Below are 25,990 nucleotides of genomic sequence, written 5' to 3' on the forward strand. Positions count from 1 at the left end.
GAAAGTGGTGTCATTGAGGAAGATGAAGAAATATTTGGAATTCCCTGTAGAATCTACAAAACAAGCAAGATAATTACCTCCCTCCACTGCTGACAGCTTCGCCTCCTCTCTGGTAAGTTACTAGAATGTCACGAAAAAAAAAAGGAACAATTAATAGACGTATTTATATATCAAAAGCTATTACATTCATGAGCTTCTTTCTAAAATGGAATTCCTTCTGTCTTCCCACACAGAAGCATTGCAAAAATCACACGACGTAACAGATTGATTCAACTAGTGACATTTCTTTAAATATTGTATAGAATTAGATATACATATCATATATCTAATTATATATATAATTAGATATACATATCTAATTATATATATAATTAGATATACATATCTAATTATATATATAATTAGATATCCATATCTAATTATATATATAATTAGATATCTATATATCACTCTTATTTTCTTCAAATTCCAATAAGGTGGAGAATCAAGAAAAAGCAAAACATCAGTACACTTATTAAATATAACTGTTACACATCTGTACATTAGCATTCCGATGGATTTCCATTTTGAATTTATTATTGGAGCACATAATTTCATAATTTTATATAGGTGTAAACTTAAACTCAGGAAAAAAAAAAACTACTAGATTATTTTCCCGGAAGTATGAGTACCAGTAAGTCAAAGAGAAATGTTAAAATAAACCTTTCTACACACAAAGATGTATGCCAAGTTGTGACTATTAATTCATGTGACCTATTTTTATTGTGGCTTCTGCAAATTATTTCTCATTATATTTTCATCAGACATGTATAGATAATCAAAATATATTATAATGCTCTTGAAAGCATCCTCAGCTTAATAAATTTGGGGTGGAAAAATTTAACCATAACAAAAAAAATATTTTCACATAGTTAGGCTAAGTGGTTAAGAAGATTAGCTTTTCTGTAAATACAGACACATTTTCTAAGAAGAAATGTGTTTTTAAAGCTGCCAAATTCTGCTACTTAGAAGAACTCCAAACTGGAAGTCTGTTATAGAGAGATAACTGCTCCCAGTGATGACAATAACTGGATTAAAACTGAGAGGGCACAACTACAGGTACATCTTTTCCTGGAGGTGATGTGACAGAAGAGGACCCATTTTGAAAGAAATTGAATAGAACGGAATATTAGGATTCTGACTTAGGGAAAACGAAAAGTTCTATCTTTCACATGTGCTGGATATTGTGGTTACCTTTAACAATATTGATTCTGGGGACAGAGAATTATAAGGGAGAGAAATTTTTGTTGGAAAACTTGAAAGCTTAAGTTGAAAAATGCACTGTCAAGTCTGAAGTAGTCAATAAGATCATTAGCATGTTAAATCATGCTGAAGGTAGAGACAGTGTGTCTACTTAATGAAACACATGCAAACAAGGCCAAGATCCAGTGTGGAATTGTGAATAAATAATTGCATCGAATGGATGAAAAGCAACACCAACCATTTCTACCTTAAACACATGCCTGGTGTGAGTAAATCAAGTATTACATTCCACTTTAAGTTCTTTCCCCCAACTTACTGCAGAAAATGAAATAAAAACAGAAACACAATAGTAGAACACATGCCAAACTAACAATGGAAAGGAGGAGGGTAAGTGCAAATATATACCTGTTGGTGTGAAGGTAAAAGACGGGACTGAAAAATCAAAACAAAATATAAACCAGTTATTAAGCTGAAGAAAGGGAACATATCACATTAGTATAAATCAAGCAGACAGCTGAACATAAAACAAATGTAAATAACTAAGCCAGTAGTTCTGACACTCTATCTATGAATAAAACCAATTCTGAGGTTAAAAAAAGAAGCTTGTCTCTACAGGTACCATTTTGAAGTGTCTGACATTCTAGTACACTCAGGAAGGGAATTATGCTAGGTTAGCCTGTGAATGACCCTGCATTTAGTAACACAGATTTAGCTCGTGGCTTTCGTATAAACAAGAATCCTCCACTATTAATCATCTCCAAACACAGGATGATGGATTCTTAAACAAGTATTATCAGAGTCTTGCTGGAACCTTATCTAGAAATCTGAAAGTAAATGCTTATTAAAGTGAACTACTAGGTGCACTTATGTACTTAACATTGAGAGAAAAAAAAGAGAAAGAAGGAAAAGAAGGAAAGGCAAGGAAAGGGGAAGAAGAAACAACAAACAAACAAACACAACACAAGTAAAGGAAAGGAAAGAAAAAGATGAACTGAATAAAAGAGAACCATAAAATTTAACTATTTCACTGAGCGGAAATGCCTGACATCTTATCACATAACTGACATTTTTTATCATCATAAAAACTTGTGAATGGACAGAAAAAACTGGAGTTTTAAATTTTAATTTCTTTGAGTTTACTTTTAGAAGCTTCCTAGAAGTAGGCTGGACATTCTTTTAATACCACAGTAGAAGCTAAACAATAGAACAATAACACCCTTCTGAAAACCTTCACTCTCTCTGCAGTTATAAATCTTAATCTAATCAATAATGCCTGAAATTGAACTGCAGACCTCAAAAGTAGCAGCCATTCCTCCCCCACTTTTCCTATCTTCTCCCATTCCTGGGGGGTTGGATAACGGCAGAGCAATTTCCATGTCATTTCATAGAGGGAGGAGATTGACTTATTTCCAATCTCCTCGTGTTAAATTAAAGTAAACGCTGCTCTGGTTAAAAAAAAAAAAAAACAAGGAAATATATGTTATTCCCTCTAAGATTAAAGTTTCTTTAAAATAATCTTTATTAGAAACAAACTAGAATATTGATTACTTATCTTGTATCAAAACACTGCCAGAATTATATTTTCTATTTCACATTTGAACATCTCCAAGAAATTTACTGTAGAATCGGAGCATTTGGGGTTTGCAAACCGAAACGCTATAGCGTCCTCTACAATTGTCACTTCTTACCAAGCCACTTTATCTCTGAGCATACTAGACAGAAGAAAAGCAAAAACCTCAGTGCTGTGTCCCCAATTTATACCCTGGCCTTCGTGTGCAGCACAGCAGTCCCTGTCTTAAGAATCCTATTGTGTTTTTTTTCAGTCAGGTCTTTTCAGAGAGTCAGTGTAATTTAGCTACATTCAAAAATTCAGAGCCATAGTAACAAGTCTTCATAAAAAAAAAATGAAAGGTGCATTTGAAACTAAAGCTATTCAAGCAAGAATGGAGTGCCTGAACATTAATTTGCAATCACAAGGACACCGGGAAAATATGAAAGGTCCTTGTCATTACTTCTCCTAGCTAACTGCTAACCCCACTTTGAGGAACTGAAGAAGAGATGAAAAGGAGGTCAATCTAAATGAAATTTTCACTGCTAGCACACGAAATAACAACTTAATTTTCAAAGCTTCCAATAATATAATAAACTCTCTGTGTCCCTAAGTGATGCGGGTGCAATATGTGAATGCATGTGGACAGGGGGTACCCAGCGAACTGGCAGATGTCACACCGATAGCTAAATGTAAGGGGGAAATGTTAAATATGCTCACTGTTCCCCCGAAGTTACACTCTGGCTTGATGTTTTATAGGTCAATAGGCTCTTTTACATTTTTTATTCTTTAAAATATTTCACTTTCTTTTTTCTTAAAATTACTGGCATTGACTTTGGTATAGAAAATTTAAGATCTCAAAATGCACTTAAAAATTGCCTAGAAACAAAATTATGAAAATGTGCCAACAGGACAAAGTGAAGAAAGCAGAATCAAATGCTCATCAAATTACATTTGTAATTATGTTCTATGATTTCTGCTTAAACACAAGCTAAGTTGAAAGGGCAATGGTATTAGTTTAATAGGTTTTGCACAAAGAGCACATAGGCATTTGTTGGCATGCTCAAAGTACGTTAGTAAAGAAAAAGAAACATTTCAGTAGGAAGGAGAGTTGCATGTCACATTTTTTGAGTTCAAGACAATGTAGACCATTAAATTATTATAATCACGTAGCTATGGCACTTCATAAGAAACACAGGATTCCACTGACTGGCTATTTGCAAAACAGAGTTCATGATGGAGGTCTTTTGATGAAGAATTCAAGAGACTCCACATCTATATGTTAATTAGTCACTCTTTTCCTCATTCAAATCCAAACATCTTCTACCCCGAACACCCTACCCCTTCCCCGCTCCACCACACAAAGACACCCAAAACCCCTTGTCTACAATTATTTTCAGTCAAAGGTTTTATATGGTAACATGTGCCTGACATTCTTCTACTTTGTATACATAATGAGCACCAGTTCTCTTTTCAGTAACCTCCAAGCCCTCATTTTCCATTTCACAGGCGGGAATATTGACATACTGCTTCATCCCTAGAGAGGACACATATCTGAAAAAAACATATTTAAGGGTGATAATGCTAAAGCAAATGCATGTACATGAAGACATTGCTGCTGAGCTGTGGCTCAGGCAAGGTGGCAAGGAGATTTATTTTTATAGTATTAGTGATGCATTTGTGTTGACTCTTGCTAAGTCCCCTTGTGACGGACAACACAAATATTTTAGACTGCTGTCCCATACTGTTTTATCTATGCATAGGGACATTCAAGTTCTAGCTAACATGAAAAATTCTGACTTTGTCATATAATTGGTCAGAGAAACAATCTGGCCAACACATGTAAGAAATGTTCACTTACGTAGAAAATTCGTGGGAAAAAGTTGGTGATGGTAGGGTAGAAGACTTTTTTAAATTGGAAATCCTCTTTAAATTTGCTTTGCAGCAAAGCAAAGCTGTTGCATTCGACTGAAGGATGGGCCCTATAATTTGTATAATCTGCCATTTAAGTCAGTACAATTTTGAGAGCAAGAAGGGGTACTAGAATTGATCTTGTTGGACTAATGACATAAACTGGGGTGTCTCTGAAAACTGTGACTTACAACCATCTAACCTAATCTACAGCCCAGATCTGAGGCCCAGAATTGATGAAGGTATCTAAGGGGCATGGAGGATCATCTGTCTGACACTGTTAACAATTTCCTTTGAGAATAAAAAATACAAAAATATCAGCAGTCTTCAGAGTTTAAGGATAAGTAGCAAAAGTATGTGAAAATCTTGGCATATTTGGGTCATCTTTAAAATTGTAAATAATAATAGTGGCCATGTAAGCTGTCTTTTTTAAAACTGTAAACACATTCGTAACAAAATCACCATCACTAAGTAACAGCATACACATATTCCATTTTGCAACTTTATAATAATAAAAATGGACTAACCCTCTTCTCTCTGTAAGCAACAGTACATCACTCAGTCATGCCTTCCATATTCACCAAGAAAGGAGTATTTTATAAATAATCAAACGGCAGTATTTTCTATTTTGCTTCACAAAGGGTAACAATGTCTCCCCTGAAACCATGTGAGACTGTTCAAAGGTTGCGTTTATAATTCCAATAACAAGAACATTAAAAATTTCCTTCAAGAATATAAAGCAATAAAATAATTCCCTAAGAGAAAAGGGAAAGGGTATAACAGCCAAAGGTAGACCTACCTTGGTGAAATCTATTTTAAAGGAACTGAGCCCTAAGAAACTAATAAACTCTATTTGTAGTTCTGCTATGTAAGAGAAGTTAATATGTGGATACCGCAGCACAATAAACGCACTTTTGAAAATCTTTATATATTAAAAAAAGTTTTAGAGGACATGCATAATCATGAATAATTTGGAATCAAATATTAAAATCAAGAGTTTTATAAACATTAAAATATGAAAACCTTGGGAAAGCTAATACCTTTTCTGATACCCGCGTAAGTACTAGTAAGTCCGTTTCTCTTCTTGCGGTGTCGATAAAGCCAGATGCTGAAGACCATGAGGATGATCCAACAGGCTGCTCCAATACCTGCTATGAAGGCCGGCTGCTTCACCACATCTGAAATCTGCTGAGCGAGGCTGACTTGGTCCTCAGGTGACACAGGGTTTCCATGGGCATCTGAAAAGTCATCTTCCGATTAATTTGGGTTGAAGACTCAATGCAATAATGCACGCACTCATTTGTGGCTGCCATTACTTTGTTAATTTCTGGATAATGATTTCTGTTTTTCCTCTCACACCACTCACCATCATCAAATAAAATAGTTCATACTGTTTTCAGCAAAATTGCACAATTTTATTTATTTCTTTCAACTCAAAGCAAGTGTGACAATTGTATAGAATCATGCTTAAAAACAAAAGCAATGGCACACTGCTTCTCTTTTTGAACCAAAGAGGTTTGCAGGTTACTTCTTAGATTAAGTCTCACAGGACAGTGCTAACTGAGAAAAATACAAAAACATAACACTAAAGAATGAAATACTTTAATACACATACAAATAATACATGTACACATAAGGAATATTTAATAAGTATTCACGGACAATAAACTTTCTCAGACTTCTACAGGCATGCTTAAATAGTATGTTCTAAAAAAAAAGAAATAAAATTTTATTTCTTCTCTAAGCTAGATATGGAAAAGTCTCTATGTGTGTGCACGTGTGTGTGTACCCCGACACTAACATTATATTGTAAGACATTTCATTGTCTTAGAAACACATTACTTAATGTAAGCTCAGAAAGACCTACACAATTCAGGATCAGTAAAACCCAATGAAATATTCAGATAATGTTACCATTGAAAGAGCCATGAATAATCTCTGCATTAAAATAATAATCATGGCGAGCAACAGATAAAATAATGTTAAATATGTAAAAGAATTATAATATCAAGGGTTATGAATAGTCAAAAGGGCTCATGTTTTCTGCTGGCCATTTCGATTCATTATTTAAAAATTGATGAATATATGGGTAATAAAATTAACTTAGTTTACATTTATGTTTCAAGTCTACTGAGTTTTTTTCAAGCCCACCATAACACCCAGTCACACAAGGGGCCTGCAAAGTTGCTGTAGAGAACTGGAGGCTGTATCATCAAAGCAATATCCAATTCTGTTGGCACTGAGTGATATCAACCCTGAGGGTGCCCACTGTGCAGAATTCCCACCTCTGTCTGCAATTTTGATGTTCTTCCCCCACCACATCTGGTGAAACAAGAAGGTGTTGGCCCATTTCATTAGGATTGGTGCTTTCTTACAATTATTAAATCATTTGAGTCTGATACATATTGTCGTCATGAGTTCTTATAATTTCATTTGGCCTCAGCAATGATTTTGAATCTAAGTTTAACCTTCTCATAGCAGAATCTGGGTTTTGACACCCTTGACAATTTCCAGTTCCCTGCCTCCCTCCAGTTCCCTGCCTCCCTCCAGTTCCTCAACATGGTCAATCCAGACATCTGCCTTACGTGACTGACTTGTGGTGGCCACCTCCCTGTGGGATATGTAGATACAACTTACTTGACTCACCCCAGTGACCCCACACCCCTCATGGACTGTGCAGATATGCCAGTGACCATTCTCAGACAGAATGTGACCTCCTGGAACTTGTGCCATTTGCTCTAAGAACCCACCAGTAGGAACTCCCCAAAGGAAACCTGCCTGGGTAATACCTTCAACAGCAAAAAGTCCTCAGAGCCTAGGTCTTCCCCACCTGGATTCCCACCTGCTGGTTGAGCAAATTGCCCTGGTGGCCTTCTCATCTGCCCTTGTCGGCACTCCCTCTGTCTCATGGGTCTGTGAATAATAAACTGCTTCCGTTATTTCACGTGTTTTTGTTGTGTTGCCTCCTCTGAGTCTCATCTAAGCAACACACTGGGAGGTTTTAACTTTCTTCCCAGTCAAGGCTTTCCTAGGAGGGGGCATGTTGACAGGAATAAGCTGGACACAGGTCAGATAAGAGCCACAGGGGCGTCTGCCAGTATAAACTAGTTTCCTGTGTGAGGGACACCTGCTCATGGGTTGAACACAGGTGTTATGCTGTCTGCCAGGATTAAAAAGCATCCTGTGAAAGGCACAAAGTGAACACCCACAACCAAATTCTCCAAAGCCCCATCAGGGCAGGACTAGAGTTTATAGCCACTGTGCAAAGAGAGACCTTAAGACCAAACTAGAAAGAAATACAGCAATTCTGCTAATACAATCTGCTTTAAGATAGAAAGATTTTTCAATCCAAAAATACATTTTTTTCCATAAAGATAATTGGTATAACTCATTACATATGAATAACATTTTTTATGGATTCTTCTTTCAATGGATTTTTCTCTTATTAAATGACATTGCATCTTGATAAGAAAACTGGAAGGAAAAATAAGCAACGTTCAATGATGAAGAAAACAGCCTTCAGGAAAACAGCACCCCTTTCAATGCAAAATGGCTAAATTCCTTCTCATGTTGTATGAGTGTGTGTGGTTTTTCAGTTTGCTTTGTTCTTTAACAGAATTCCAGATCTCATTCTATAGAGGGTCAAGGCTGAAAAACCTATTTTCACAAGCAGTTACCTGCCTTTCTCTGTTTGTTGAATGAAAGTTTTATTTCATGTTCCAGACTCTTTTATTACCTCTGGTTATCCTAAGCACTTCATCCTCTTAAAGTTCACCGAGCAGACCTATTCTTCTTATCCCTAATACATTCTTTGTATCTGCTAGGTTTATAGATTTCATGGCTATTTGTGCAAGGTTAAGATGGGTAGCCTCAGATAATATGGAATCAGCCAAGAGAGGTCCTATGCAAGCAACCAGATGGACTTAACAGACTCAAGTGTGGTATGACTAATGAATTAAAACAGCCACTCGCTAGCTCAGTCTTTGTCTCACTGCAGCTGAGCCTATATTAAGATATGGAAAAATGGAACTCATTTGTAATTTCAAGGAAACCAATTTGGCCCTAAAGCCCCCATGGTTTCAATCTTAAATAAATAAAATTATACATAGTCATTTTCCCAATTTATCTTCCAAAAAACAGAACTAAATAATCTTCAGTCATAAAAATAGGTAAACAACAACAATATATAGAGTCATCACAGTGTTAACTTATTTCAATGTTCATAAATTAATATTGAAATTTAATAAAATTGGGCAAATATTTGACTATCAACTATTTTCTCAATATAAACTGTTTTCCTCCACATCTCATATAAACGTTCAACAGATGCATCAAGCAACTTATTTTCTTACAGTTTCTTGTGTTGCTTGAAACAAACCAGGAGCTATTTTTGTTTAAAAGTTTTATTTCTATATATAATCATTGGTTTTTTTAAAAAAAATATTTTCATAGTTTTTGGAGGACAGGATGTTTTTAGTTATATGGATAAGTTCTTTAGTGGTAACATGAGTGCAAAAATCAAATTTTAGCCTATGGCTATGATAGAGACAGCAAGTTTTTCCCTAAAAGCTTGAATGGGACTCTCATATAATAGAGCTGTTGGGAGGAGGCTTCCTAGCCAGTGACTTAGTTTTGTAGTTACCCCATTCATTTGCTTGCAGTCACACTGGGAGTAGTGATGTGTACCATGTCTAGACCTGTACCACTGAACATTCCCATAGACGATGTGTTTCTTTCCTCCTCTTGCTGCAGGCCCAGGGTCCACTTCAGAAGCCCCATGATAAAGAGGCTAACCCATCCACCTATGATCCTCAATGTCTGTGTGGAACAGAGTCCCCACCCCACAAGTGGACTTTGGTAGACGTTATTGTCTTATAGGACAGAAATTCTGCAAGTGTATCTATTACCGCAACTCACATTGTCTAAACAATGGAACATCAATAATATTCTTCAAAATAAATGTGAAGTTCTTTATGTATAGCAATGAAGTTTATGAAAACCAGGTGTTTCTTAATTTTGTTTTGAAATAATTTCCAGGATGTCACCAATATTATTAACATGCAAAACTAGTATGTAATTGTGAATTACAAAGCTTCATACATCTGATCCTTTTTGATGATTTAACAACTGATTGTAATATTAGTAACATATACTAATATTTCGCTAGTAAAAAAATACTACTAATGCTTAACTTCTGATCTGGAAGACAAAAACATAAAGGTGCTATATGCTTCTTGGCATCATTCATAATTTACATGTAGCTTCTTAATATTTGAACCTTTCTTCTTGCTTTTCAGTTACAATGGTATTTTGTCATTGTTTTGTTATTGTTTGTTTTAGATTTTACTAGCATGCACTTACTAATTTGTACTTTATGTTCATGCCATATTGCCCAGAGTGAATTGTGGTAATGAAGCTTTTGATGTTAGTTTTTTTTTTAAATTCATCTAACCACGTTTGAGGCACAAATTGTGTTTAACTTTCTAAGCAATCAGCATATAAACATATTCCAATACTCTTTGACATCTCAATCTACCTTTTGTTATAATAAACAATTATAATTTTAAATAGACACTACCTGTGAATATAAATTGGTCGTTGCTATAAACTTCTAATACCTGGTTTAAGTTTTAAATAGAAGTTTGCTTATTTGATTTTTTTTTTTTTGGATAGGGAGTCTCACTCTGTCGCCCAGGCTGGAGTGCAGTGGTGTAATCTCGACTCACTGCAAGCTCCGTCTCCCGGGTTCACGCCATTCTCCTGCCTCAGCCTCCTAAGTAGCTGGGACTACAGGCGCCCGCCACCACATCCAGCTAGTTTTTTTGTATTTTTAGTAGAGACGGGGTTTCACCATGTTAGCCAGGATGGTCTCGATCTCCTGACCTCGTGATTTGCCTGCCTCGGCCTCCCAAAGTGTTGGGATTACAGGCATGAGCCACCGCACCTGACCTATTTGTTTGATCTTAAATCCAAGCAACTGTGAGTTCCATGAAGGTGCAGACTGTCTTTCATGTTCACGGAGGTATCCTTGGTGCTCAATTAATAGCATTTGTTGAATAGATAAAAAAATTATATAGGACAGGATTAGGATAACATTGAATATTGACAACCTTTTGCCTGAAATATCAAAAATGTGTGCTTAGATATGTTCAAGTTTAGTTGAGATATCTACGTCCATATATCTACATTTAGTCTGTCTCTTTCTCTCTCTCTCTCTTTCTCTCTCCTACATATTAAGTAAAGCTAACACCTTTTTGTAGCTCTAAGCCATATTCCATATTCTATTAAATTAGCAATCGTGGGTGGCTCAGCCACATGCAAAAAAGCAAAGCGGGACACATGGTAGAGTGAGAGATTGTCAAACTGGATCTGCACTGACACTCACCCAGCTGGATGAACTGAGGCTCACTCTTTACCCCAGACCCAGCCCCAGTGCTGGCTGCCACTTCCACACTGTATCGGATTCCAGGAACAAGAAAGGGAATGACCACGGAAAAGGTGGAACCATCCACTGTTTTGTTGATGTGGTATCGAGTTTCATTGCCCAGACACCAAACCTGTAAGAAGCACATCACAAAAATCAAGCTGGTAAATTACCTAAATGAATGCAAAGATCAACACAGGGTTGCAGTTTTAGACCCAGACAGAGTACTAAACTGTCATGCACTACCATAAGAAGTTTCCAAAGTCATTTTTCCCTAAAATCTAGTTCTATGAACAATCTTCTGGTCAAGTTTAATGTTAAAAGTAGTTTCAAGGCGTCTTTATTACTTTCTCATATACTTTTAAAAGGTTCTATCAGGTAAGTCTACAAATCTGTGCTTGAAGGTAGTAGTTTCTATCAGCCCACTTCATTTAGATTTCTTTTTAACACCAACACGTTATCTGCCAGCTAAATAAGTACCTTGCAGATAGCTGTGTCTATGCAGATCAAGAATAATACTCATTCAACATTTGCATTCTAGGCATGACCCAGATGACCAGATATTGTAAAACAAAAATGAGTCGGAAACGCCAAGCCTCGTACTTCAACAGTTCTCTGGGATCAACCTGCCTGGCACGGGCACTGGAACATCACATTTTACAAGGAGTAGTTGATTGAAAAGGAAGGAGAGCTTCTGAATACTCTAAAGTAGTTTGCACAAATATGATTATTAAAAATAAAACTGCACACAAGGAGTGAGCCTCATCTCAGGATTTTATTCAACCTCTGGTACACTGAACTATATTATCAATGAGAGAAAATTTGCCCTCTGCTCTTCTATTTAAATGGGACTATCAGTCCTTCACAGCATACGAGAACATAAAGAATAGCAATACATATTTGATGTGAAAAAAGCATTCTTCTAATAACAAAGAGTTACCTGATTAACTTGGCTAATAATATTTGTGATAGAAAACTATTCTCAAGAAATTGAGATTTTCAAACTATTCTATAATCCTTGTTTTAAATTTCACTAAAAGATTCATCAGTGAGTGATCTTCTGCGATGTTTAAGAACTTGGATATGGTGCACGACAATGTTTAAGCTCAGTTTCCATAAGAAAATGATCTATAGAAAAACATGCTCATTATTATTAATTATTATCATTAGAGATGGAGTCTTGCTCTGTGGCTCAGGCTGCAGTGTAGTGGTGCAATCTTGGCTTACTGCAGCCTCCACCTCCCGGGTTCCAGTGATTCTCCTGCCTCAGCCTCCTGAGTAGCTGGGATTAAAGGTGTGCACCACCACACTCAGCTAATTTTTGTATTTTTAGTAGAGACGGGCTTTCACCGTGTTGGCCAGGCCGGCCTGACCTCAGATGATCTGCCTGCCTCGGCCTCTCAAAGTGCTGGGATTACAGGCGTGAGCCACCGCGCCCAACTGACATACTCTATATTCCTTATGATGTCCTCAAGCAATATATACCATTAACTTTAAGTAGACAATTGTCTAAACTCTAATAGGAAGTGAGATTTAAAAGAAATCTAAGCCTAGTCTCTTCCATCATTTATCTTTTTACATTTTCTTTGAAAGTTAATATTATTTTAATATAGTTTCAATACATAACACCAAGAAATGCTCAGACCCTATACCAGGAGCTGATCATTTGGAAATTAAGACTCTTTTGTGATTTTTTTAAAAATCCCATTTACATTATACAGCTGAACCAAAGCCACAAACTGATTTTGTACCAGTCAATCAGGTTCTGAAAGGCATTTTATTATTTTAAATTGACCATGAAGTTACGTGAAATCCACCCTTTTGCATTTCTTCAGGAGAGAAATGAGTTCTGACTCTTAGGGGAAAATGCCTACATTCCACAATTTAGCTTGAGAGCTGAGACATCACCCATTTTAAATCCTTAAAAATCTTCTATAACATTCTATTTTTCTAGACTAACACATAGTATCCTGTCACTCCTCAGTATTGAGACAGCCTTGAAACTCTTAAGAAAATACTTAAAAGTACAGAGACTTTTACCTTTTAATGCCTCAATTATCTAGAAAATCTTACTTGAAATATCTTAAAACATCCACAGTGCACTTATGGCAGTCTTTTAAATACTTTAAAAAATACACTGTTCATATACACAAATTTCATAAAGAGGTTTCTCAATTTGTTTTTAAAAATCTTTTGAAAATAAAATAAACTTAAAATTCTGCTCAGGATACTTGGTTACCGTACAGATTAATTTGCTCCTCAGAAGAACATGTATAGTCTTATTTGGGCCTTAACTAAGGATGCACATCAGAATCGCCAAAAGATTCACCAAAATATATGTGCAAGGGCCCCTGTCAGACCACCTGAATCAGAATTTCAAAATCACTGAATAAACATGAAAGCGTTTTAAAAATAATTTTACATGTTGCTATTTGGACCAGCAGATGGCGCCAAATATCCATAAACAAATACCAGCCTGCTTTTTCTTTATGAATGGTGGGGGCTGTCCATCAGGACATTAATATATATATATTATACTCATACCTTATACTCTTGGACCATTCCATTTTGAGTGTCTTCTGGAGGTGGCTGCCAACTAACTAGAATTGCAGTTCCGTTTCCATCATTCTTGGATACAGTTACACCTTGGGGTGGGGCACTGGGTGCTATTAAATTGTTTTAAAAGGTAGGTTATTAGAATGTGCTAGAGAACACTGAAAGCAGGTAATTAATATCAAACCCAATAATAGATGTATTAATACTATATCAATATATGCTTTTTTTTTTTTTTTTTTTTGAGACGGAGGCTCGCTCTGTCGTCCAGGCTGTAGTGCTGTGACATGATCTCGGCTCACTGCAACCTCCCCCTCCTGGGTTCAAGTGATTCTCCTGCCTCAGCCCCCTGAGTAGCTGGGATTACAGGCACCCACCACCATGCCCCACTAATTTTTGTATTTTTAATAGAGATGGGGTTTCACCGCCTTGGCCAGGCTGGTCTCGAACTCGTGACTTCAGGTGATCCGCCCGCCTCAGCCTCCTAAAGTGCTGGGGTTACAGGCGTGAGCCACTGTGCCCAGCTGCATATGTTTTAAAGATGTATCTCATCCAAGTCTGAATAGTCCCAAACTACCTAAGTTGTTCCTCACTCAATGCTAATTCACTGCCACTGTGAATTTTCCATAACCAAAGTTAAATACCTTGTTTCCACCAAACATCCCAGGACAATTCCTATTTCTTCTACCGTGTAACTCTAGTCTCATGTTCTCCCCCGAAATGTTCAAAAGTATGAAAATGAATATTAATCATTCATGATAATTACTTATACAGCCAAAGTGACAAAGACATTTGGGAAAAATCCTGTTGTTAGTTAATGTAATCTTTTACCTTTATGTAAATATTGTTTAATTTCTAGGAATAGGGTGGTCAGCTATAGTGATTTGTCTAGAACAGAGGTGTTTTAAAAGAGATGAGATTTAGGAAGAAAATGCTAATCCCACAAAGTCCTGGGCAAATCAACACATTATTCAAATCATGAATCAAAATAAACAAACAGAAAATGCTGAATGGAAAATAAACCAAACGGAAAACAATTTCATTTTTAAATGTTGAATTTTAGTTCTGAATAATTAAATTTCTATATGCCATTAAGTAATATAATGTTCACATTTACATATTTGAGGTAGGCCACTATTGAAGCAAGTCAACTATTATAGCATTTTGCTTTTCTAGTTTTCTAAATAAACAAATACTGTTAGCAAAACGTATGTTCAATATCAAGAAAGTTAGTAATTAATGCCACTATTAACATTATAACAATTTAAATTAAGCTAATAAAATTCTAACAAATACACTGCAATGCATGGAAATCAAACGCTTCATCATACTTGCCTTCTTCCAGGGTTTTGGCGAACTTGATTTCACTATCTGCTCCTTGAAATTCATTAAAAAAAGGGCGAGCCTTAATTTCATAGTTGACTCCCTTTCTGAGATCAGGGATAACCACACTGTTTTTGGCTGGCGTCCTCACTTCAAAAACTAACCAGTCTGATTCTCCGTGGTTGGCTCCAGATGGCCGATAGAGAATTTTATATCCTTGTATATACTGAGACTGTTGATCTACCTATTAAAAAGACAAGTAAAATGTAATTATTCATATTATTGTATTGGTTCATTAGAAAATAATAAAAATTAAACGTTATAAAATGCACAAAATTCTGTCTGGCTTCATCCCACATTCTTACACAAGAAATGTGTAAGAATTAGAAAGGAAAAAATAAAAATCATTATTTGTGGACAACATGAGTGTGCTCATAGAAAATCCAAAAGAATCTTCAGCTAAAACATTCAAATAAGTAGAATACTGAAAAAATTCCACTATCTTTTGATAAAAATTTCTGTGGCATTAACTTCTATGCTTCATGCAGAAATGTGAGGCCTGATGGCAGCTCTGACATTGCATGTAAGACATCCCTGGGTCGAGGGGATGAGAAGCTAAAATGTTTGATGATTTTCTGATTTTAAAAGCCTACTTAATACTACTTGGAAATATTTCTAAGTTTAAAAGACTCATGTAATAATGATCCTATCACAAGTTACATAACACAGTTAATACTATCTGTTTCTTTCCTGAGACAGGTCAAGTTCACTACTGCAGCACAATAGGAAAAAAATAGGCTCAAGATGCAATGTTTTTCTGTTTAAACCAAACTAATAGCTACTGTAATAAACAGTGCTTACACTATAAAGTTATCATTAATGTACAAGTAGGCAACAGATAGTTACATTTTATATGCATTACAATGATCTCGCAGACACTTATTAAAACTGAGATCAAATATTTTAACAACTCACTGTCCAGTGCACTTCGATGGAAGAGGAAGAAAGGACGGTGGGGTTGTGGAGGTGCAGAACAGCATTTCCCAGCTCTCTCTGGACCTGCTTGTGGTCCACCCCCTGACTTGTTGGTAGGACATCTACAACAAGTCAAGAAAACTGTGTCAGGGTCTGCACAACGTTACTGAACGGAATGAAAGCATGGTGAAACAAACTGTTCATTCATAGCAACTCTCAGTAAAGAAGAGTCCAAGCCAGGCTGTGATTCGGAAAAAAAAAAAAAAAAAAGGAATAATTTAACCTTTTTATTAGGATCAGGAAAGTAAGAGGGGATAGAGAGAGAGAGTAGAGAGAACGCAGAGGACATGTATTATAGAAAGGCAAAAAGAGCAGGAAGCAAAGACAACAATGGCAAATAACAACATTTAGTGGCTCCTCCTACCATGTAACGATCACTTTCCTGATGAAAATGAGGGCACTAGGGCAATTCCCTGAGTTTGTGAAAACCTTCTGTAGTGATCCTAACTATGCAAGACAGAAAAGAGACTGAAATTGCAGCAGAGTGGCTAAGCAATGGAAAGAAAGGAGATATGGTTAGTGAAAACCAAGAACGGAAAGAAGGCAGATACTTTACAGCTTTTAAGATGAACTTGGATATTTTCTCATAGAAGGTATATGGTAAGTTAGTGGCTACAATGGAGGTGATACAGATGTCAGCAAGGAAGTAAAATAAAATCAAGCTGATTAGACTCATGAGAAAAAAGTACTTAACGTTTATTTAATTGATGATCCTTTAGTTTAGTTATTGTATCATAGTAAAGAAGGTTTAATAAAGAGTTCTTAATCTCAAAAGCCCCAAAATTTTAGGAAGGAAACTAAGAACACAGTAAGAATGAAGTGGCTACTAATGTTAATTTTTTTTGATAAGCTTCTTAAAGTCTACACTCAAAAAAACATTTGCCCATTTCTGAAGCGGTTTTCTAAACACAGATGTTTTGCTTTGTTTATGATAGTAACAGGGAATACATGGGAGGAAGTGAAGAAAATGTTTTTTGGACTTCAGAATTCTCTTTCTCAAAGAATTGTATTTTGGCACCTACATTCCAGATGATTCCCCATTACATAAAAAAATTAAAATGAGAATTTTAGTTTAATGAATCATTAAATACCTTCAAACAATTGATCTTGGGTAGAAAGCAAAAGTAGGAATACTAAGAATGAGATCGCTAAGTATCTCGGATGAAGTCCAGGGAAGCTAGGCAAGTGGAAGAGATGACATCGAGATTGATATCAAACACCCTTACATATTGTTTGGTTGTTTTTATACTTAACCTAGAAATTAAGCTGATAAATAAGCAAGATGAAAAAAAACAACTGGGATAATTCTGGCATCCCATACTTCATCTTCCTTTACCAATATTTTTGGTTAGGACCTGCCCTCAGGATAACTATTATCACAGCCTCTACGGAGTAAACACTTGATCGTCACCTTTCCATCTCTTCCTTACCCACCGGTCTCAATTGCTCCTACGACTCAAGCTGTCACCCATCTCTAGGATAAGAGTGAAATACTTGGAATGAAACAGACTTGGGTTTGCACCCCACCTCGGCAACTTAAAAACCACGTAACATTGGAACAACTTCTTAATCTCACTATTCTTCAGTTTCCTTATGCTTCAGATGGTGGCATCAAAGGCAGCTAATCCTGAGGGCTATGGTAAAAGCTGTCTTGTGGTAAGACATAAAAAGTGCTTTTCCTCAGAGCAGGGATTGTGGACCCATAGTATATAGCATAGTGCCATATACATAGGTGTTGCTTAATAAACATAGGTTCAATTAAAATGTATTCATGTGTGGAAAACACACATATGATGTCAGTTTCCAAGTACTTCCCTCATACGTAAGCTCCCATCCTCACAAAATCATCTCCCTTTCAGAAAGTATCTTCAAATACAGAAATAACCATTTTATACATAACTGCCATGATCTGCATCCCAATCCCGAATTCCTCTGATTTGAGATAAACCTACCAGTCAGTTCCTTCATGAAAATTGCTAGATTCTCCCACCTAGTACCCATGACAGCAACGGCAGTCTATAACATTATAATAGAAATGTTCACAGCAGAGAGAAAAAGGGAAAGTGACACCTGATAATATAATTTTGAGAAGTTTATGAATTGATCCTGTTACTGTTTTTGTTCTCCTTCTCCTGAAAGAAATGTATGACAATGTAAAAGGTCTTTCTCAACATTCAGAATTAGACTTAAAGAAGACCTAATTGCTCCAGCCAAACTGTTTCCCCCAACGTTAAAACTTCGTATACACAACCTCAGAGGGGAGCCTATCCAGGCCCCACTCATTGATAATAACTGACATCATCTTAGGTATGATATGTATCTGTATAGATTCTTTTAAAACTAGGGCTCAAGAATGATACACAGACAGGACACATGGGTGAGGAATCATAGTAACTAACAATGGTAACAACAGCCACACCTCTGCCACGATGACCACCACCCCTAACTGCCAGGTGCTCATCTCATCTTCCTTGCATAATCAAATCTTGTCTTTGGGGAAGCACACTTTGATTACCACATAACAAGGCTCTAACTCCAACCATGACATAGGTCTACCTGACTCCTGTACTCGGAACCTGTGCCCTATATCTGTGCACCTTTAGCTTTTGACCCCAGCTCATTCCTAAGTATCTACACTTGGGGAAGATTCTTTTGCAACCACATTGCAGAAATGGTTAGAGAAATTATGCCTGCTCCCTTATGAATCACTTTCCAACAAGTCCTTCTTGAATTTCCTCACCCCTCATTTTTCTCCTTGCTGTGTTTGCCTTCTGGTCCCTCCAGTGAAATATTTTTGCAGGTGATTCCCCAGGTTCTTATTACAGTTATAATCCAGGGCTTCCAGCCTCAAATGAAGTCCAAGAATAGGCAAGATATGTGCCTCAATTTTACTTCTTCTCATGGGCCCTTTTCTGTTGCCTCGAGCTAGAATAAGCGTAACTCTTCCATACGGCAGTCTCTTAAAATGTTAAGGAAAAGATGTCATGTCTGCTCTGATATTATTTTCTGGCCTAATCATACCCAGATCCTTGAATGTCTTTTCATATGATGTGATTTTCAGCCTTTCATGCGGCCTCATCGACTATCCCTACTGTCCTCCTCTTAGAAGTCCATCTGAAAATGTAGTGTCCAGAACAAACACATTACTCCATTCATGAACTGAATAGTTCTAAGTAAAAAGAGAAAAATTACTTGATCCAGGCATAATTCTAGTGCCAGCTAAGACTACATTTGTTCTCTTGGCAACTATATCCGTCAGTCGGTTCAGATGGGTGTTTTATTTTAAAGTCAGACCACTCCGAAAGCCCTGACACACTCACATATACTTCCCGTAAGCCTGCTGTCTTTACTCTATCCTTTTACAGCTAATTTTTTAAACCCAAGTTCAAGTACCAGACTTTTTAATTTGCTCTATTAACTTTAATAGTTAGCACTCTCCCATCAGTCCAATCTGTTGAGCTATATTTAATTCTGATTCTCTTATTTGGCATACTAGCTGTCTTTCTCAGTTTTACGATATCCACAAATTTTATGAACTTCCTTTACTTTTAGTCCTGACACTAAAAGAAATACAAGTCCAATAACAGATTTTATGGGATAAAACAGAAAACAAATCTGAATCTTATATACTTATATATTGATTGGTTAATGTATTCTTTGTCCAATCCCGAGGAATGGGTATGTTCAGCCCCATTTTATAGGTGAGGAAACTCAGAAGGGCTGACTAGCTTGCTCAAGGTCACACAGCTAGTAGACTGAGGAGCTGAAATTAAAAAAAAAAAAGTCTTTGATTTCACAACTGTATGCCTGTTTCTCTATATTTCCAGTATTCCAGTTAACAAGGATTCATTATACTTAGAGTGATGTGGTTTGGCTGTGTCCTCACCCAAATCTCATCTTGAACTGTAGATCTCCTAATCCCCATGTGTCACGGGAGGGACTCGGTAGGAGGTAACTGAATCATGGAATAGTTACCCCGTGTTGCTGTTCTCGTGATAGTGAGTGAGTTCTCAGGAGACCTGATGGTTTTATAAGGGGCTTTGCTCACTTTTGCTCGGCACCTCTTGCTGCCACCATGTGAACCGGGACGTGTTTCTTTCCCCTTCTGCCATGATTGTAAGTTTTCTGAGGCTTCCCCAGCCATGCTGAACTGTGAGTCAATTAAACCTCTTTCCTTTATAAACTGCCCAGTCTTGGGGAAGTTCTTTATTAGCAGCGTGAGAACAGACTAATACATTGTTCCACTAGCTATGCATATGCAAAGGCAAATTGACAGAAATGTTAAAAAGACTAAATGAATGTTCAGACAGAATGCTAACTTACTCCTCACTTACAAATGAGGTTACATATTCCAGAATCATGCATGTGAGTACAGGACAAAACAGTGTTAAGCTCTAGTCACCAAAACCTTTCAGTTAGAGTCTACTGGCTGGAGACCACTGTACTGGGGACAAAAGTTTAAATTCATTTGATAGCTATCATTGGGTCTACATTCTTTACAAATGTGTATCTAATATCAAAAACCTCAGACTGCCTTAAGGCAGGCTGCAAGTATAGTAAAGCTCCTGGAGAGGTGATTCATAATAGCAAATATGAGCTATGGGTGTGTTACATTCACACAAGAGACAAACGTGGGCATGTTCTACAACTTGGTGTGCTTTTTCTGCAAATTCTGAAACAAAAAGTGCTTCCAAAAAGACTGTTTCTGTACATATTTGAAGTAACAAAACAGCAACATGGCTGGCAGACCCCTCTCCCAAACCAGCAGCAAAGGAGTTTAAGTCTCAGTCATCTTGTGTATAACTTGTTTCTATGAAAATAAGCAAGTCTATTTTTTTTCTTTTTTCCTTTGTTTCCTTAAGATAGTAACACTATCCCTCTGTATGTTGAGAAAATAATTTTATAGTTCCAATCACTCCCCTCTAGAATTACCTTTCTTTACTAATATAAAAACAAGCACATTTTATTTACAATGACGTGATGTTTTTCCAAAAATAAAAGGTATCCAGATATCTCTTATATTTATGTGATCTCAAGAGAGTATTATTTGATTAGGGTTGTAATCTAAAAATTCATCCAGAAGGTTGTGAGTACTGAACTTATAAATAAATAAAATTTAATTTTAAATACAATTATAATATGATTAAGATTGTACACCTACATGTTATCATATTTAAAATTCAGGAAATTGAATAGAATACACAAATATTCACATATTTTTAAAATTTATGGGTACTAACAGGTGTATATATTTATGGGTACATGAGGTATTTTGATATAGGCATACAGGGCATAATAATCACATCAGGGTAAATGGGGTATCCATCACCTCAATCATTTATCCTTTTTTTGTGTCACAAACATTCCAGTTGTACTTTAGTTATTTAAAAATGTACAATAAATTATTATTGACTGCAGTCACCTTGTTGCTATCTAATACTAGATCTTATTCATTATATCTTTTTTTTGTACCCGTTAACCATCTCCACCCTCCCCACAGCCACCCTACTACCCTTCCCAGCCTCTGGTAACCATCATTCTACTTTCCATCTCCTCACGTAATATTTTTGTCTTGATATATTTGTAATTTTATGAGAAACAGTTCTCTTTGTTAATCCATCTTATGTTGGTATGCTTAGTCCAGAAAATAATAAAGTTTGTAGACATTGTATTTGTATATTAAAAATTAATTAAGCAACTTGGGCAACTTGAACAACACACTGTAAATGTACAATTCTAGCATGTAGCACAAGTGATTTGTCTGTGCAATTATAACATCTAAGGATAAGTAGGTGTCACAGGTTTAAGTAAATCAATATTTACCTTGTGTTTTCACTGGATCTGATATTTGGCTTGGATCACTAATTCCATATGCATTAGCTGCCCTCACAAGGAAAAGGTAAATTGCATTAGGTTTGAGTCCTTTAATGGCAAATGTTTCTGTTTTCACATTCTCTGCTACGGTCTGCCAGCTGCTACCAGATGCATGGCTAAGGATAGACACACAGGTTAGAACATGTGTATTTAATGGAGAATCAAAAAAGAACAACTAGGAAGCACCTCCTTCACTCTACCTGAAGGCTTCTATAATATAAGATGTTGGAGTTGCTCCTGAATTCAAATTTGGTTGCCATGATAATGTGACTGTATTTCTGCTGACATCTGTCACTTCAGGTTTTGATGGGGCACTAGGGATTAAATTTGGGTCAGTAGGTCTTGGAGGCTGAACTGGAACTCCAAATTCTGAAAAGCAGGAAAAAGGCCAAAATAAAAGATGTTTACACATACACAGATAAGCAGATAAATGCAGATAACATATTCATACACCTACTCAGGGAAGAGGACATTTACTCCATCAATATCCCAGTAAGTAAACAACTGCATTTTAAGCTTCACTTTAAGGGAAACACACCATTTACTTTACCTTGAACTTCAATGTAAGCACTCCATGTTGCTTCACCACTGGGGGTTGATGCAATGCAGGTGTACCGACCAGTATCACCCAGCTGAGAAGGCAGACAAAAAATAAATATTTGGAAAAATCAAGAACTCACTGGGCTGGAAAAGCAATTACAGGTTTGTATATGATCCATGAATATGGATAACTGCATTAAAATTCACTAACCAGAAACTTCCCCTTAGTTGAATATATTTCTATTGAATGTGAAGGAAAATATTACATCAATATAGAAAAAAAGAGATTTTATATGATTGTTCTAATGGCATAATAAGAAATATTTAATTGCATTAGCATATATTATCATCAGTCTCAGGGACAATAATTCCTAAGGTAAGGCATACAATTCTTCAAATTTAGAGCGTTAATATTTATTGCTAAAATATATCTTTATGTTTAATAAGTTATATAACAAGGCTGATAAAGTTTAACCAATGCCTATTCTTGCTATTTCATATTTTACTTACATATTTAACTATATGGATATATGAGATCAACAGAAAAAGGATAGGCATCATAGAATTTTTTTCTTAAACTAGTGACTTTTCTGGGTTTTAAAACTTGTAACTTAAGGCAGTTTAAGAAGCACAAAGCCAAACTCGAGCTGGAACGAACACTCTCACTCCCTTTTAAAAACTGAATGTCAGAAAGCAAACATAGGTTACATGTTCAACTTTGAAATCAGCAGCAGGATAATAAACCCATCTACTTCTGCTCAAGCTAATAACTGTCTTAAAGTAACATTTGATAAAGAAAGAATGTTGTCATCTTGCCCTGGCAATTGCAGGAACCAAGTCACAATAGTCACAAGGCAGCACAACATATTAACTGTTGTGGCACTTAAAGTGAACTGTGATGCTGATCCAATACTCCAAAGGAACCACCCACACTAGGAGATAAAGCAACTGAAATTCATGTTTATTGCTGTCAGGACTATTCTTTCATATGCCTCAGGATCTCGTCTGATCTTGACATAAAAAAAGAAGAAAAATCAAAACAATAAAGTCCTAAAAGAGCAAGCATGGGATATGATGCCCTGTGAAAGTAAATCCTTAAATGGTTCCTACAAACCTGTGGGCTTTCCATCATTGAGCATTCTGATTTGAATTGTACACTCGGTGTGTACATTGCTTTATGGCTTTTGTTTGCATGTATAGTTTTGCCATTGCAAAATGCTGAAACAAACACTTACAATAGAAGAACTACCTAAATATATTGCACGTAAAATGATACAGGTAAATATCTTAAAAGATGCTTTATGGAAGGACTGCTTCGTACCACTACTTTGAAGATATTTATTCTCTCACAAACCCTCATTTACTTTCCTCGGTAGGTTCTTAGAAATCCTTTCTTCTCCTCCATACAACCTTAAATTACCTGCCATGGACTAAATTATGAGTTAAATCATCTCAAACATATACAATGAAATATCTGAAAAAAAACCCATCAAATTAAAAATACATTACTACTCTTCATTTAACACTTCATTAATTGCAAAGTTAGAAATTTCAATGCCAGTTGTTGGAGGCAGAAACAAAGTGAAACAAAACAAGAAACGCAAGGTGCCGTTCCAAGTTACCTTAGCATATCGGATCTGCAGTACTCCATTCTCCAACTGTTTGATTCGAGAGTCTTGGGTTGAAACGAGGACTCCATCCTTTCTCCACAGAATGGTGGGCACTGGACTGCCTGTGGCCACACAGCTGAGGACGAAAGTGCCATCCACAGCTACAGTCTGATTCACAGGACCTTGTCGAATAACTGGGGGAGGCCGATCTGCAATCACTGCCAGAAGAAACAACAGGAAATAGATTTCTGCAACTGGAAGCAATTTTCTAATCATCCAAGCAACAGCAGTTGTTCTAGGCTTTGAAACAAACTAAAGATAATTAAACAAGTAATTAAAGTAGGAGACATGCATTATTCAAAATGCATTTATATGATGCACTGATTCAGAATACTAAAATGAGACACAATGTGCTACTTTCAAATGACCAGCCACTCACTGAGCTGGCTGCATCGTCAAGAGGCCTATTTAAAGAGTTCGGGAATTAGGATTGTGGATGGTGAAGTAGATACAGAGACGTGATCATGGAATACTGTACTTTTTAAACTCAAAAACATGAAAAAACACAACATAACAAAAAGACCATTCCTCTCAAGGAAACATATGAGATAAATTTTAATAAATGAAGCAAAGCCAAATTGACATTTCATAACTTGTACAACAGAAAAAAAGAATCAAGGTACCATACCAGCATGTTTAACAATTTTGGATCCAAAAAAGTGCATTGGATTTCATAATTTAATAAATCAGTGTGATTGAGTTCCCTGTGTCTTTTTTTCTTGTAATTCTTTCTATTACAATATACATGGGAGAAAATTACCCAACTGTAATGAATTCAAAGAAATTGGAAAATTGCCCAAATACATTGTTGTTTGGCTGATCCAAAGAGACAAGTCAAAATGATGTTCTAACTTGGCAAACACCATACTTCTCTATTGGGATTAATGGGATTGGGAACGTGCCTCTGCAAACTCCGTTACCTTAGATAATAGTTATAACATACTACGGAAAACAACAACGAGAGGCAATTTTATTATGTGTAAATACAATTAATCCTATGATTACATGAAAAAAAATCTAAAATCTAAAAACTTTATCTGACATGAAGTCTTTTTTAGGGGAAAACATAGAACAACTGTGTTGGAACTAGAATAAATCCTACATTGAAGAGGTGTTCCCATCCCCTGACTTGGGCAATTTATATGAAACTCTATAGTTTTTTTTTAATGACTTAAAAAACAAATTTCAGAAATTTTCTTTAAATATTCAACTTGAAAATTCTGGATGTTAATGAAAAATTTTTAAAAGACACAAATGTACAAAGAAAGATTCTAAGTTGCCTGGTTAAAGAAAAGTGGTTGTCAGAGTAACTAAATTTTGGAAGCAATAATTTTCAAAGCTGGATCTGTCATGTTCCAAGCTTTATGCACCAAAGATTTTCACAAGCTGGAGTCACACTTCAATTTGCTCCTCATTTGTCATGCAATAAGTATTAGTTTTGTGCATGCAAACTAAAAAAAAAAAAAAAAGAAAAGATAAACAGGAAAGCAATGGAGTGAAATCAGCAGCTGTGCATTTCCACTCTACTCTTCCAATTCTCTTCTTTGTCTTGGTTACTAGGGTGAAATTTGCAATATCAAGGGGTGAATTAGAAGGCTAGAGTTTGAAACTTGGCAGAAGGAATATTCTTTATAACTGATTATAATTAAGTCCAGTAGAAGAATGGTTTAAATTTGGTAGTCTTATCATATTTAGAAATAATCCAATATCTGGGAATATATTCAATGTCCTCTATCTTTATGGTTCTTTGATATTTGTATTTTATTTAGTGTCATCCACACCTCCCCATTCCATCCCAAACCAGTTATTGATGCCATTTTTGTGGCATAATTTACAATGTATACTTAACAAAAATAAAGCAATAAAAGA

At 36.1% G+C, this 25,990-nt stretch overlaps 1 protein-coding gene across 12 annotated transcripts in view; it reads right to left on the reverse strand.

Annotated features, from left to right (window-relative positions):
• The window catches only part of ROBO1 (roundabout guidance receptor 1), a 1,167,237-nt gene that overhangs the window by 48,860 nt on the left and 1,092,387 nt on the right, over positions 1 to 25,990 (reverse strand). For 7 of the 12 annotated variants that reach the window (XM_063602853.1, XM_063602852.1, XM_034956943.3 and 4 more), the window contains 11 exons: positions 24,074 to 24,279; positions 22,462 to 22,543; positions 22,112 to 22,280; positions 21,861 to 22,027; positions 15,978 to 16,099; positions 15,015 to 15,246; positions 13,671 to 13,792; positions 11,088 to 11,259; positions 5,743 to 5,940; positions 1,648 to 1,674; positions 78 to 120 (listed from right to left, as the gene is read on the reverse strand). In XM_063602853.1, coding sequence (XP_063458923.1) covers positions 78 to 120; positions 1,648 to 1,674; positions 5,743 to 5,940; positions 11,088 to 11,259; positions 13,671 to 13,792; positions 15,015 to 15,246; positions 15,978 to 16,099; positions 21,861 to 22,027; positions 22,112 to 22,280; positions 22,462 to 22,543; positions 24,074 to 24,279 — 1,540 coding nt within the window. The remainder of the gene's footprint in view (positions 1 to 77; positions 121 to 1,647; positions 1,675 to 5,742; positions 5,941 to 11,087; positions 11,260 to 13,670; positions 13,793 to 15,014; positions 15,247 to 15,977; positions 16,100 to 21,860; positions 22,028 to 22,111; positions 22,281 to 22,461; positions 22,544 to 24,073; positions 24,280 to 25,990) is intronic. The other 5 variants (XM_063602854.1, XM_055110152.2, XM_055110151.2 and 2 more) reach the window with 1 other exon arrangement.

The sequence above is a fragment of the Pan paniscus genome, chromosome 2, assembly GCF_029289425.2.
Source record: "Pan paniscus chromosome 2, NHGRI_mPanPan1-v2.0_pri, whole genome shotgun sequence".
NCBI lineage: Eukaryota > Metazoa > Chordata > Mammalia > Primates > Hominidae > Pan > Pan paniscus.